The sequence below is a fragment of the Otolemur garnettii genome, unplaced genomic scaffold, assembly GCF_000181295.1.
Source record: "Otolemur garnettii isolate 467f Iridium unplaced genomic scaffold, OtoGar3 scaffold00134, whole genome shotgun sequence".
Classification (NCBI taxonomy): domain Eukaryota; kingdom Metazoa; phylum Chordata; class Mammalia; order Primates; family Galagidae; genus Otolemur; species Otolemur garnettii.
The window spans coordinates 137,206-151,694 of record NW_003852529.1 but is presented as its reverse complement, the minus strand read 5'-3'; the positions used below and the strand labels follow the sequence as shown (position 1 = coordinate 151,694).

General features: G+C 52.0%; 1 protein-coding gene across 1 annotated transcript in view; it reads right to left on the bottom strand.

Annotated features, from left to right (window-relative positions):
- SHANK2 (SH3 and multiple ankyrin repeat domains 2) overlaps positions 1–14,489 on the bottom strand; it is a 428,866-nt gene that overhangs the window by 282,856 nt on the left and 131,521 nt on the right. The window contains exon 6 of the mRNA XM_023518280.1: positions 9,328–9,441. Coding sequence (XP_023374048.1) covers positions 9,328–9,441 — 114 coding nt within the window. The remainder of the gene's footprint in view (positions 1–9,327; positions 9,442–14,489) is intronic.

The window sequence follows — 14,489 nt, the reverse complement described above, 5'->3', positions numbered from 1 at the left end:
TGGACACACTCCAGCCCAGTGGATAAGAGGTTGTCAGCTCAGACACATTTATGTTGGGGTCCTGGCTCGGCCACTTGTGAAATGTGCTTCTCTGAGCAAGTCACTCACCATCTCTGACTCTCATCTCTGAAAGGGGGGAACATCACCCATCCCCACTTCCCAAGTTCGTGAGTTATCTAAAAACTAAAGCTAGCGGTTAGGGGATTCTGCTACACGGACAAGGTTTACCGTGAAAAGGATAGAACAATAACGTCATGGCCCTGTAGCCTGGGGCACGTGGCTGGGCCAGCAGATACTCCATGTGGCTCTCCAGGGAGGGTGGACGATCTTAGAGCTGTACCTAGTGTTGAAGAGCAAGTAGTGGTCACCCAGGGGACAGGTGCCTAGTCCAGGACAAGGCTGGTGCTCCCTCCTCCCTATCCGCTTCTTATCAGATGTCACAGACAAGAAGTCTCTGTAAATGAGCAGTGTCCTCTGATCTGTGGTTTTACTTTCCATGGTTTCAGTTTCCTGTGGTCAACTGCAGTCTGAAAATACTAAATGAACTATTCCACAATGAACAATTCCTAAGCGTTCAACTATGTGCTGTTCTGAGCGGTGTGCTATCTTGTGCCCTCTTGCCCCGCTCCCTCCCTCGAGGAACATGCTTCCTGCCTCTGTCCAGTGACACCCTGCTGTCTGTACCGCCTGCCTGTAGTGGGTGAGTCGGTTATCACATTGAAAAAAACACAGTACATGCTGTGGAAGGTTCAATACAACCTGCTGTTTCAGGCATCTGGTGGTGGGGGGGTCTTAGAGTATATTCCCTGAGGATAGCAGGGGACTAAGGAAGTCACAAAGCATTCAGCAAAACCAGGAGATCATGGTCACTGTCCTGCTCAGCCTTGACTATAGGGCTGCACTTGGAGACAGGAGTTTTTCAACTCCAGGTGACTGCTGAAGCCCCCAAAGGCCACACGGGGGCGTCCTACAGGAGACAGGAGGGGGTGGCTTCAGCAGGGGGCAATGTGTGGCACTCACAGCCAACTCTTGGGAGGCAGGAGCAGGCACCTCCGCCTGATCTGAAGGAGAGCTCCAAGCCTGTAACACCCGCTAGCCCTTGGGCAGGGTGCCCAGGGCAGGCAGGAGACATTTTCTCACAGTAAATGGGGATGCCAGGCTATGCGACATTCCTGGCGGGCAGCCACCACTCTGGTAAATTAGAAAGTGCCTGGAAAGGGGAGTCTCCTGCAGGGATTCTGGATAGGAAGAGGGAACTCAGGAACCCAGGCAGCGTGGCTCACGCCCTACCCTGGACATGCACAAAACACACGCTTCCTCTCTGACAGATGGGATCAGGGTGGCACGTCTCTTAAAGGACACCGGGAGGCTTAGGTGAGGCGATCTCTCTGCACTCTCCTTTGAGCTATAAGGAAAAGCAGACCACGTGTTTCTTCATTATTCCTCTTCCTGACCTAGATCTGTTCTGATGGATAGCTTCTAGAAACTTGTAGAGACACAGGGAGGAATTCATATAGACAGACTTATCTCATCCTCCTGGGTGAGCAATCAAGGATGGACAGCTAATCCTGCCCTACAATCACACCCTTCATCCAGTCACTCACTGCGCCCAGGAGATCTAGCCAAAAGTTCTGGAAGCCCACTGCACAGGGAACCCGATGCCCCCCAGCCCCAGTCACTGCCTTGGTGGTTGCTGCTATTGCCTGAGGTTCCTGACTCCCGGCAGGCACATCCCGGCAGGCTCATCCCGGCAGGCTCATCCCGGCAGGCTCATCCCGGCAGGGCGTCATGAACACACTCAGGTCTGAGCTGCCTGGCCCCGAGGCCATCACTGCTCCCTCAGCAGCTGCCCAGGGGCCACATCTACTGTCTCTGGGATATATTATCTTTGTTTCTTAGTCAAGATGCATTATTAGGGCATCCCTGATTTCAGTTCAGTTCATGGAATTCTAAGGAGAGAAGATCAATGCATCATCCTGAATTTTTTCTGACGAGGAGATCAGTGTCTCGGGAGACGGAGGAAGGTACCCGAAGTGGCCGGCAGGGCAGAGAGGGCCTGGCCCCTCCAACACTGTAGGAGTGTCCTGGCCCTGTCGGGATTGCTCTTCTGGACTGGCCCACTGGTCTGGGTTTGTCTGGAAGGGATCCTGCAGATGTGGTTGACACTGGCAATCCGCTGACTTTAAGTAAAAATTTTCCCCAGTACTGGATGTGGGCCCCCTTCAGTGAGCTAAAAGGCCTCAAGAACAAAATGGATGTTTCTCTGAGGAAAAGGAATTCTGCCCTAAGACCGGCTCAGAAACACCTGCCCAAGAATTCCAGCCTGCGGTCCTGGCCTGCAGAATCACACATAACCTCACAATTGAGAGAGCCAGGTCCTTGAAAAGAATGTCTTATATATTGTATCCATATCCTACTGGCTCTGCTCCTACTGACTCTCTGGAGAAGCCTGGCTGATGCAGTCACAGGCATGGTTCCTGGCCTGGGACCACACAGCCTGGTATCTGCAGCACCCAGGCTGCCCACAAGAGGGCAGGACTTCTCCAGACTTTCCCCCAGTTTCTGCTAGCAAGACGCAGGGGGTCCAAAGACCCTTGGGATAATGCCACTCAATGGAAGGGTCTGGACCTCTCAGTCACATCATGGACAAAAGAAGCCTGCCTTCTGACCAGGAGAAAGCATACCAGGTGGTCACTCGGCAAGAAAAACATATACTACATCAAGCTACCAAAGTTGTGGGCTTATTTGTTATAGCAGCTGCCATGGTGCTACCTGATGCTTGGGGATGGGAAGTTTTAGAGTCTAGACAAAAACTGCCCCATCTGACCTCCTGATCAAGGGCACCATGACCTGTTCTCCTTTCCACAAATACAATGAACAATCCGACAGGCACCCAGTCCTGGAGAGGCACCAGGCAGGAGACAGAATGACAAGGTGCTGTCCCTGCCCTCGAGGGGCCTGCACTCTGACAGAATGCAGAGTGGGGCTAAGGGGCTGTGCACATAATTCCCCAGCACTTCCCCAGAGTGCCACCCTCCCAGGTGACACTCCTGCTGTGCACAACAGCCCAGCCAATACAGCACTTTGCTGCCAAGACCCTGGACTGACGTACTCAGAGAGGCAAGATGGTGTGAATCAGGGCACACTCCTATCTCTCGCTCACAGAAAAAATAAGACCCACATCACAACCTCCCTGCCCCCAACACTCTCCATGAGTCCTGTAGAGCCTGCTCATTCCAGATGAAGACCCCTGCCCAGAGCTGTCTGCGGCAGGGGGGAAGTCAGCCGGGGTCAGCTGGACTAAGATGCTGTCATTGGCTTCTGCGTCCCTGCAGCTGCTGGAGGACCCGTGTGAGGACTGATTTGTGATGCTCAGACTCCAACCTCACCGTGCTGGTCTCTCCAGCAGGAGGCTGCCCAGATGCAGGTGTCAGTCAAAGCATGGGGTGTCAGGAGTCACAAAGAAAGGGTGGCAGTCTCAGCCCAGTAACTCCCTACCTGTGTGCTCTTGGCGGCTGAGGGGGGATGTCTTTAGGTCAAACGGGGCTGATGATTCCTGCTCTGTCCTGTACGTAGGAATGGCCACTGGAAACCGTGAAGCCCCATCCATGCACACAGTTTGACGAAATTAAAACTAAAGTTCAGGTCAGTAACACTATTTGTTAAAGGCGAAACTACCGAACTATTCGTGGAACTGAGCCAAACTTGTATCATTTTCTTTTTAAGCCGAATGCCCAGGCTGGAGTGGTTGCATCAGCATAGCTCACTGCAGCCTTGAACATCTGGGCTCAAGTGATCCTCCTGCCTTAGCCTCCTGAGCAGCTGGGACTACAGGAACATCACAATAACCAGCCATTTAAAAAAAATTTTTTTTTTTAGAGACCAGGTTTTGCTAAGCTCCCCAGGTTGGTCTTTAAGTTCTGGCCTCAAGCACTCCTATAGCTCTGGCCTCCCAAAGTGCTACGATTATAGATGTGACTGTGTCAAGCCTGAGCTTATACCATTGAGCCAACTAATCAACCTGGATCACCTATAATTTTGCTGCTAGTTATCCCCAGCCTCTGACAAGTGTCACTAAGTGATAAGGACTTGGTAAGTCCTGTTCATGAGCATAAGCTGCCCTGAGCAGCTACCACTTCTTCACTGGGTTGTTCATTCCTGGAATCACTGATCTGTTTTGCTTAATGATCGTGAATGAGATTTTCAAACTAAATACTCATGTTACAATAAAAGCAGTGGTGCTACTGTAATAACCGAGCCCCCAGCCCCTAACTCCTAAGACTAGTAAGAAATGCAACAAACCCCATATACTTGTAAAAAGAACTTCTCCTAAGCCCTTGTAGCCTCAGCTGCCGCCCCCCTCCCCGGGAGGAGAAGTTAAAATCTAGGAAGAAGCTCAAGAAGATAAGGGAAAGAGGCTCGGCGCCTGTGGCTCAAGCGGCTAAGGCGCCAGCCACCTACACCTAAGGTGGTGAGTTTGAATCCCCAGCCCGGACCTGCCAAACAACAATGATGGCTGCAACCAAAAAATAGCCAGGCGTTGTGGCGGGCGCCTGTGGTCCCAGCTACTTGGGAGGCTGAGGCAGGAGACTCGCTTGAGCCCAGGAGTTGGAGGTTGCTGTGAGCTGTGATGCCACAGCACTCTACCCAGAGGGACAGCTTGAGGCTCTGTCTCAAAAAATAAATAAATAAATAAATAAGGGAAAGAAGGGAGGCAGGGGTGAGCCCTGGGTGAAAAGGGCTGGAGTTGGTTTAAGGCCCAAGCTGTTCTCGGAAATTTACTGTATCTTAAGTTAGTATGTACCCCCACCCTGAATTGTGTAACCCTTTATAATGCACCCCATCTTATGATGATGAAGTAATGTGTATCTTGTGATGTATGAATCAATATGTACCCTCACCTTGTGACCCTGCTCTAACTGCTATGATTGGCTTCTGTATTGTGCTAGCTTGCTGACCCTACAAAATAATGATATAAGAAGGCACTTCACCTGCCAGTCGGGGCGGAATGCCTTTGTGGTGATCCAGCCCGCCTGCAGGCGTTAATAAATTTTATCAATTATTGCATCAAATAATTGCAATAATTAATAATAATCAAATTGCCTTTTTATCGCCATGGCTCTGTCCCACTTTACTACACAAAACAGAAACGACTTCTGCAGGCTCAGACAAGGCTGAAGGTGTAGAAAGAGCTCGTTAGATAAAAACATTTTTAAAATATTGTGTACCATCTTCCAGATTCTGTGTGTATCCGAGGTCTGCTAATTTTCAATATCAAAAAAAAGCACTAATGGGGAAGGAAAAATGAATGAAGTAGATTTCATTTAAGATCTAAAAACCATTAAAGACATATAGTGGACTACATTATATAGTGTAATGTTACTACACTTACTAGTGGATCTGTCTATACAGGTCAAACCCAGGTGTAGATCTATCTATACAGATCAAATCCATATAGATTCACTTATATGTGGATGTTTTCCAACTAAAAGCAGATCAAAAAGACAGTAACTGCAGGCTATGAAACCTGCATGCACAGAGGGCAATTTTCTGTCTGCACGAGTTCCACAGGGCTGTCTCTGGGACTTGAGTATGTTTGGATTTGGGTATGGCAAGGCAGGGAAAGGGGCAGTCCCAGAACCAATCCCGTGTGTACTGAAGGCAACTGTAGTCCAAGTGAAAAGGCAATGTGTAGATGGGGAAAAGATTCGCAACGTAATTCTGACAAGGTACTGATAGACAAAGTATATAAAAAACTTCTATTAAGCAATAAGGAAAAGATAAACATCCCGGTTAAAAATGAGTAAGACTGAGCAGGCCATGGTGGCTCATGCCTACAATCCTAGGAGGCTAAGGCAGGTAGACTGCTAGAGCTCAGGAGTTCGAGACCAGCCTGAGCAAGAACCTTGTCTCTAAACAAACAAACAAAAAAATAGCTGGGTGTTGTGGCGGGGGCCTGTAGTCCCAGCTACCCGGGCAGCTGAGGCAGGAGAATCACTTGATCCCAAGAGTTTGAGGTTGCTGTGAGCTGTGACATCACGACACTCTACCCAGGCTGACAGAGTGAGATTCTATCTCAAAAAAATAAATTAAATGAAAAATTTTTGAAAAGTAATAAAATGTAAAAAATAAAAATGGACAAGGCTGAAAGAAACTATACATGTAACAAATAAGCATAAAAAGTGTCAAGAACAATAATCATCAGGACAATACAAGTTACGCCCACAACAAGATGCCACTTCAAACACATGAGGATGGTTGAAATTAAAGAGACCGATATCACCAAAGGTTGACGAGAAAATGGAGCAACTGGAATTCTCATATGCTGCTGTAGGAGTACGAAATGGGACAGCACCCTGGAGACCAACACACTCTCATCATATGACCCGGTAGCTTTCCACATAGAGGAAAGACGATGTGTGTCCACAGAAAGACGGGCTCACGTCAGCCAGAGCTGAGAAGCAATCCACGCGTCCATCACCAGGAGAATGAGCGAACGGGGGCATAAATGTATAATACCATAGAAAGTATTCTCAGCAATAAAAATGCACAAGCCACTGATACCCACAATACTGTGGCTGACAGGACAGGTGTTAGGTTGGGTATAAGAAGTCAAGCTCAGGAGAACAAGCCGTAGGGTCCTATCTACACGAATTCCAACAAGAAGCAAAAACTAATCTCTGGTGACAGAAATCAGAACCGTGCTTGCCTCTGGTGGGGGCTGGAGGGATGGCTGGAATGCAGCCTGCAGGGAGAAAAATGTTTTCTATAACTTAATTGCAGTTGGAGACCCAGGTGTATACATTTTGTTGAAATGCATCATTCTTGTAATCCATGCATTTTACCACATATGAATCATACATTTATAAAAGAGATGATGTTAAGTCAGTATCTTAGAAAGCCCAAGGGCCAACAGAACCACTCTGGCACCCTCCCCACCCTGCCCCATCTCCTCTGTACTATCTTCCGGATGCATCTGGCTCCACCCCCGGTCCCAGGGAAGCCTTCTTCCTCTGGCTCACAGCCTCTGTATTACAGAAGAGTTATTATATTCACTTTTTACCATCTGTGTTAGAGAGAAGGATGGGTTTCCCCCCAAACATGCCCACATCCTAATCCCCTGAACCTGTGAATATGTCACCTTGGCAGCAAAAGGAAACTAAGGTTGCAGATGGAATCAGGCTGCTCATCAGCTGACTTGTTCCACATTAGTGAGGTGGGCCCGTGTGATGCACAAGTCCTTAACAGCAGAAGAAGGAGTCGTCAGTTGGAGAGACACACAGAAGAAAGACCCCACTCACAATGCAAACGGAAGACGGGCCACAAGCCAAGGACTGGAACAGCCCACAGAAGGTGGGAAACCCAGAGAAATGGTTCACCCGATATTACAGAAAGGAACACAGCCTTAGCACCATCTGACATCGGCCACAGTGACAGCCATGGCCATGCCTGCATCTACCCAGATAGAGAAGGCTGCTGTATCAAGGGGACCATCCTACAGAGTAGGGTGTGGGTGGCAGCAAGGGCAGCCTTCTAAGAATCTCTGCCTCCCACAGCAAACACAAGCCATTACCCTCTGGAAGCTCTTTCCGTGGTATGTGTATCAGCTCAGCAGGCACCACCTCGTCCACCTGCCCCGGATGGAGACACAGCCAAGGGGGTCAGGGAGAGCCACCCACTCTTATCTGGTGGCCTTGGCGCAATGCTGGCAGGAGGAACCCATGGCAGGGAGGAGGCAGCTCCAAGCGGCCCTGCCTCTTCCTGCCCGCTCTCTGGGGGATGGAGAAACGCAGGAAGGCTCAAAGGCCCCTGGACCCAGGTGTGGCGTGGCCAGCAGCGCCCGGCACTGGCATACCTGAAAGGCTAGAGGGGGCGGTGATTCAGCAGCTCTGAAAACAGTGCTGGTAGGGAAGGTGCAGGCCCAGCTCAGGAAGAGGGGGGCTGGTTCTTCCTCTAGACAAAAGGGCCACAGGACAGGGACAGTGAAAGTATCCAGGGAGGGTGAGCTGAGCCCCCGGGCTGTGGCCTTCACAGGCCAGCGAGGTGGGGCAGGCTGCCAGCAGGACAGAATGGGTGGGTGCTGGCAGGGCCAGGAGGTCCTGCCTGTACTGGGGGCTCAGTATCCTCATCCCACATCCAGAGAAACATGCTCCCACTCCCTCCTGACCACCGACCCACCCTGCCGCCTTCCGGCAGAGGACAGTCCCAGCTTCCTGTGTATGTTAAGTGTGGGGTACGCTCTACCACCACACCCTACAGTACCATCTGAAGCCTGAGCCTGACTGGTATTCAACAACTGCATGAACTGACACTCCTCAAAGTCAAGAACCCAGATAGAAAACCTGTCATGGCCTCTGGATAAAGACCTCGAGGTCTCTCCAGCAAGGCTCAGGGAGACGTGGCAGGTGGGGGGACGCGGCGGGCAGAAAGACATGCCTAGCTATGCAGAGCACATGTAGTTCCAATCGGGGCTGGGGGCAGGGGGGCTCCCTGATGAGCCCCTAGACTGAGAACCTCAAAAATAGGCCAAAAGACACTTCGGAGCTTAGCTCAGAGGCCACAGGGGGCCACACGAGGACACACGGCAAGGTCAGCGACTGCAGAGTGTGCACAGCTGCTCCTGACACGTGTCTGCAAGCCTGGGAGCCTACAAAAAGCCCGACACTGTTCACACGTGGACGGATTTCTGCTCATAAGACACAGTTTCAATTTTCCCCGACTTTCACATATATATATTTTTCTCAGTACCGTTTTATATAAGTGGTCTCCTCGTAACATTTTAATCAATGCAATCTTCTGGCAATCAATTCAAAAGTGATTTTCAGCAAGCGCTATATCTGGAAGTTCTCAGAGAGAAGCTGAGATGACTTCCCACCGCAAACGCAGAGCTCTTTGGAGCAGTTTTTACGGAGGCGTTCATGGGTGGCTTTAGGGGAGGCATGGGAGATTCTTGCCTGAAAATGAGAAGCTGCCTGTTTCATGACACAGGTACAAGAGATCGAAAAAGAAATTAACCCAACCCCCCAAGCCTTTCCCTGACAGCTGAAGCACATGGTCCAAGTTTTCTGGGACGTGCGCTAAGCAGCCTCGTCACTAAAAGCTTCCACACCATCTTGTGATGCATTTCTGGCTTGGACGGCGCCCAGAGGAACGGAATCAACCAACCTGTTTCCAAAGGCCTAGAGCCGCTCTGGATTGTGGAGCAGCCTTCCTCCGTGACACGGAGGCTGCGTCCTGCCACACACTAGTGTAACGGACCGCGCCAGCCACAGGCCTGGGAGGGGCTGGAGAACCCAGGGTGGGCTGGCAGTGCGGCGCCCGCCTTACCTGCCTGGCTGTCCTTTGGCTTGCACTGGACTTCCTCCACGCACTCGGCCGGGAACCATCCGATGTGGCCGCGGGCGCTGCCCTCCCAGAAGCCCCCTTCACCGATGCTCAGAACTAGAGGCAACAGAAGGGGAGAGGAATTAGTGGAGGCCTCGGAGGGTGAACAGGAGGGAGCGTGGGGCAGAGGCAGGAGGAGAGCCAGTGCCCCCTCAGCCAAGCCTGCACAGGGGTGGCTCTGGTCCATCTGCCCACTGACCGTGCTTCCTTCACTGCAGATAAGGGTCCCTGGTAAAGTGTCCCTCGCAGAGCCAAGAGGCATAGCCTCTCCAGCTCCCGGGCGTCCGTCATCTTTACGCATCTCACACCACAAGCCACAAGATTCCACACACAGAGCTAGCTACCTTGTGGCATCTCTCGGTGTCCTACATGAGACAGGACTGTGGTCACTGGATGTTCTCACCACCAGTGATCTCAGATAGAAAGACAGGGGCCACCTCTAAGGGGACAGGAGACAACAAGGACATGCCTGTCCCATAGCCTGGGCAGGGGCCGAAGGGCTGAAGAGAAAATCTAACTGTCAAGCTCTGTCTAGACCTTTTAACCAGCCTGAAGCAAGAGATCAAGGCAGAAAAGCAGCCCAAGAACCATCCGATGATCTCAGGAAGGGCTGAACGGAAAGATTTGTTGGGAGTCATGCCCACCTCGCCCACTGGCATGCTGACTTAATAATTACATGCCTTCCAGCAAGGACTGGGGATTTCTTCCTGAATTATGGCTGAAAAAACCCAATCCGCTTAGAGGCCAGGCATGGTGGTCTCACAGTGACCTTGTCCTGGGGACTGCTGTGTACAGCAAGGCTGCCCTAGCCTGCTGGGGGTGGGGGGTGGATGGTGGTGGGCAGTGCTGGGTCCAGGCTGAACCATTCCCTCCCGGGCTCAGTGCCAGGTGCACAAGAGGTCCTGAGCATGGCTGGAAGAACAAAGCATGTCCATTCTTACACTGGAAACACAAAACCAAAGATACCAGTGGTAGGGGGATGTCACAAGGACACCTAGTCCCCCTCATCCCCACTGTGATCAATACTATGGCTGTACGGGCAAAGCCTATGGTGGGGTGGGGCAGAGGGAATCTTTGTATCTTGAGACTATGGCACTAGGCTGGGTATGTCCCCCAAAGCCCTTGGCCCCCTCAAACATGGCTATGTGATGGACAAATCAATATAATCTCTCCACAGCTTCAAGTTCTACATCACTCGGCATCTGAAGGCACCAGGTCTGTTGAAAAAGACTTCACAGAACCAGAAGTGTTTTCCTCCAGCCTTCATTTTAACCTCAGAGGCCAGATAAAGAACCACTCAGCCCACAATTTTTAAAAGTTAATGGAACTGAAAATCCAGGCTTTATAAATTCTTGCCTAATAATCCAAAGAAATGACCTCAGTGAAATAGACAAGCAGCACCCCAGGTGAGCAGTACCATCATAACCACTGGAAGCAATTGCCTCCAAAAATCAAGGCTGTGCCCGAGACTCCACTCGGCCAGTTGGCCAGATGTCCACTGGGTCCCAGCAGAGTCCTGGGTCTGAACAGGTCATCTCTGAGCACTGCCCTGGGCCACAAAGGGAGGTGAGGGGCCTGCTCCAGGGCTGCATGAGCCGAGGCCCATGTAGAGACCTGTCCTCCTATCTTCATGGCTTCAGGCTGGTGATTCCTCTGTCTTACCAGGCCCAGGGCAGAAGGGACGGGCAGGGGAGAAGGACAAGGTAGAGACGGGCACCTCCTTCAGCGAAGGCACTGCTACACCTTATCTACGGGACACTTGAGATAACTTCTTAATCGCTCTGTGCCTCAGTTTCCTCATTAGCCAGAGCTGGAAAATACTGCTTAGCTCACAGCATTGCTCTGTGAAAAATGGGAGCAATGGCCAGCGTGGGATAGGGACTCAATCACTGCCTGCTCACTTCCTTCCAAAGCCCCTGCCTGGGAGGACGCCGCTGCCTAGTCACGTTTGATCACTATCAGGCGTACACGTCTGGGTGCGTTACTGTTATTATGAGACCGACACAGGGCAGGAGAGGCTGTTTACAGCCAGCGTGAGGCAGCAGAGAGGCTCAGGTGGCAAAGCAGAAGGGGACCGACAGAAAGGCATCACTGGTGTGGGAGCCCCCCACTCCCGGCTGGTCTAGGGACACAGGGGAGACAAGCAGGACCTGTATTGAGACTGGATGCAGGGCTGGAGGTGGGGGGAGGCCAGGGTCCGCTCCTGGGCTTCTGGGCCTGTAAATGGCAGCTGGCTGCCCTATTAAAGAGGGGCAAGGAGGACGTGGAGCAGGGCTCCGGGCCCCACCTGAGCACCCGGCACTTCCAGCGAGCAGTTTGCATTTCCCAGGCTCCTCTGCAGTCGCTTCTGGGTCCTGCACACTCATGTGCTGGGCACAGGGCATGGATCTGAGCTTGCACACTCGGGGTTTTGCCTACCGAGTTCTCAAGGGCAGGCTTCAAATGCTTCCCTGGCGGGAACACCTGTGTCCAGGAAGGGGCATTCCTTCCCTGCACTATGGAGAGAGCGTTACGTTTGACTCCCAGCCCTGTGCAAGGCCATGTGGGGACAAGAGGGTGTCCGTTCTGTGGAGCAGAACACGCAAGAGAGCCAGGCTGGGATGCTGAGGGAGCAGGGACGGGGGGAGGTCCCACTTTCGTGTGGCTTCACCTTCAACTTGGGGATCACAGGAGAGCCAGACCAGGTGGATTCCCCACCTTCCCTCACTGCTTCAGAGAGACCAGAGAGGGCCCCCACCCTGCAGCCTCAGACTTGAGGGGAGCCAGGATCACAGGAGGACTCACTGTACCAGAGGGGTAGGGAGAACTGTCCCCGCCACACCTGGGGCAGAAGGCAGGATGTGGAAACAAGGGGGCTATGGTGAAGTGGGTCTGGAGAGAGTCAGGGGAGCTCTGGAGGATGAGGCCACACAGTGAAGGGCTGGATGGAGAATGGGGGGACACACCACACCCAGAGAGTCACCACTGGGGGAGGGGCATTTATAGCACATCCGGGGCCCCTGGACACCCCTCAAGCAGTGTGGAACGTCCCTTATGTTGTGTCCATTCCAATATAAAGGATGTCACTCCCTGCCACAGACTAATGACCTCTCTTACAAACACAGTTAGTGGAAAACAACATTCACTCCCTGTACTGGATAAGCCGGAGCAGAGGCTACTGCCCGGCACCCTGCTATACCCTGCCTCCTCCCCTGACAGGAGGAGGTGGCCCACATGTGTCCACTCCATCCCACCCCACCCTGCCTGGGCACGGAAACCAGCCAGGCCACAGGAAGAGCTGGGAGAAGCCAAGACGTCCCCCCAACTTCCTCTGCTCTGCATCAAATGTCCTTATTTGAAACATACCCCCAGGCCATCTTCAACTTCCAGCCATGGAGGACTTTTCTCCAAATATGTGGTCTTCAGTTTAAATGTGCTCAGGACTTACTTGGGCCAGGGACCATGCTCAGTTCTGGGGTCACAAAGATGCTGCAGGGGTGGGGGTGGACACCCAGGAGAGCAGCCTGGGGAGGTCTCCTGGATGCCTGCTTCTCTTCTGCTTCCTCCTGGGCCCCCTTCTCTTCTTCCTCTGGGGCTAAGCCGAACATGTGCAGTTGGGGCCTGGCTCTCCTGGCCAAGAGCCACTCTGGGCATGCAGGTGTCCACTGAGCACCAACCGTGTGGAATCATGGCATAGTAAATGCCTCCCAGACTGAGCATGTCAATCAGCTTGGGACTGGAAGATGGACCATCAGCCACACGTGGCCCAGAGCCACCTTGCATGACTAGTTGACCTGCACATCCAGACAGCCCACCAGGGCATTCTCTAGATGTCGTCCTCGGCTTCTGTTGCCCTAGACGATGAGGCAGCCCTCCTGCCCTGCCCATTGACCTTCCTTTAAATCCCCCCCACCAACGCTCTCAACTGCAGAGGTGCCCAGCTGGGGAGCTTTCTGAGGTCTAGCCCCAGTGATGGCCGACCTTGAGTTATGCCTAGAAGAGGGTGTGAGAGGTATGGGCTAGAGGACGTGATCCCGTTTAGGGGACAGTGCAAGAAGGTCCTTGAGCCTGGGCTCCACTGGCCCCCACGCCCTGGTCTGGCCCTATGGGTAGAACTCACAGAAGCTGTGTGGCCAGCAGCACTACCACCACCTTGGCCCAACATGGTGGTCCCTAGTGCACCCCCAGGATGTCCTCCTGTAACCCCAAAACCCTCAGAAGCAAGAGGAAAATGCAGCACAGGCAATGGTCCAAATGCAGGCAGCAATTACCAGGGCAGGGGTTTCCACGCAGCCCACAGAGCTGATGAAACTATAAAAACAGGCTCGAGTCCAGGGAAGGCCAAGCACTCAGCAGCAGCGTTCTAAATGCCTTCTAGTGAATGAGGTGCCTCACTGGCCACCAGCCAACCACTTCTAAAACGCCAGTGACCTCGGCATCACCGGTGAGTCTGCTGCACTGTCAGTGCCACTGAACATGATTCAGTGTTCAGAGGAAAAGAGTCTACTCTGTGATTTTAATATTAAAACTCAAAAGAGCAGGTTGTGTGAATTTCTACATTTGTAATTTCAAAACTAACAAAAATACCATGTTAAACTATATTGGAGCAATCTGGGAATATCTGTTTGGATATGATGGACAAAGACCTTAACGGACAACACCACTGAAAACAATTCTAAAATCTGAACATAATGCAAAAAGCAGCCACTTGAAGGGGCTAGAAACGGAACAGAAGCAGCCAGATTCTGGCAGGGACACAGACCTGCCCAGAGCACAGGGCAGGGGACCTACATAAGAAAGTGCCTTCTCTGGTTTTTTTTTTTTTTTTTTTGGTTTTTGGTTTTTTTGACACGTTTTCCAGTTGTGCATCCATGGCTTTTACCTTGAACTAAATATAGTCACACAGCATCGCCAGCACCAGAGGGGCACATGCAGAAACCCCTGCCGCATAAATAGCCCAAAGAGGCAGGAAGGAGGAGGAGCCAGGAAGCCATGAACTTGAAGAGTGTGCGGAAGTCCCTGCAAGGGAAAGAGCCAGAGAGGGGATGGAAAATTGAGACTCCCCTCCTCTCCAATAGAGCCCCAAGCAAGGTACCCAGAGAACTGGCTCAAAACAGCTCAGCTAA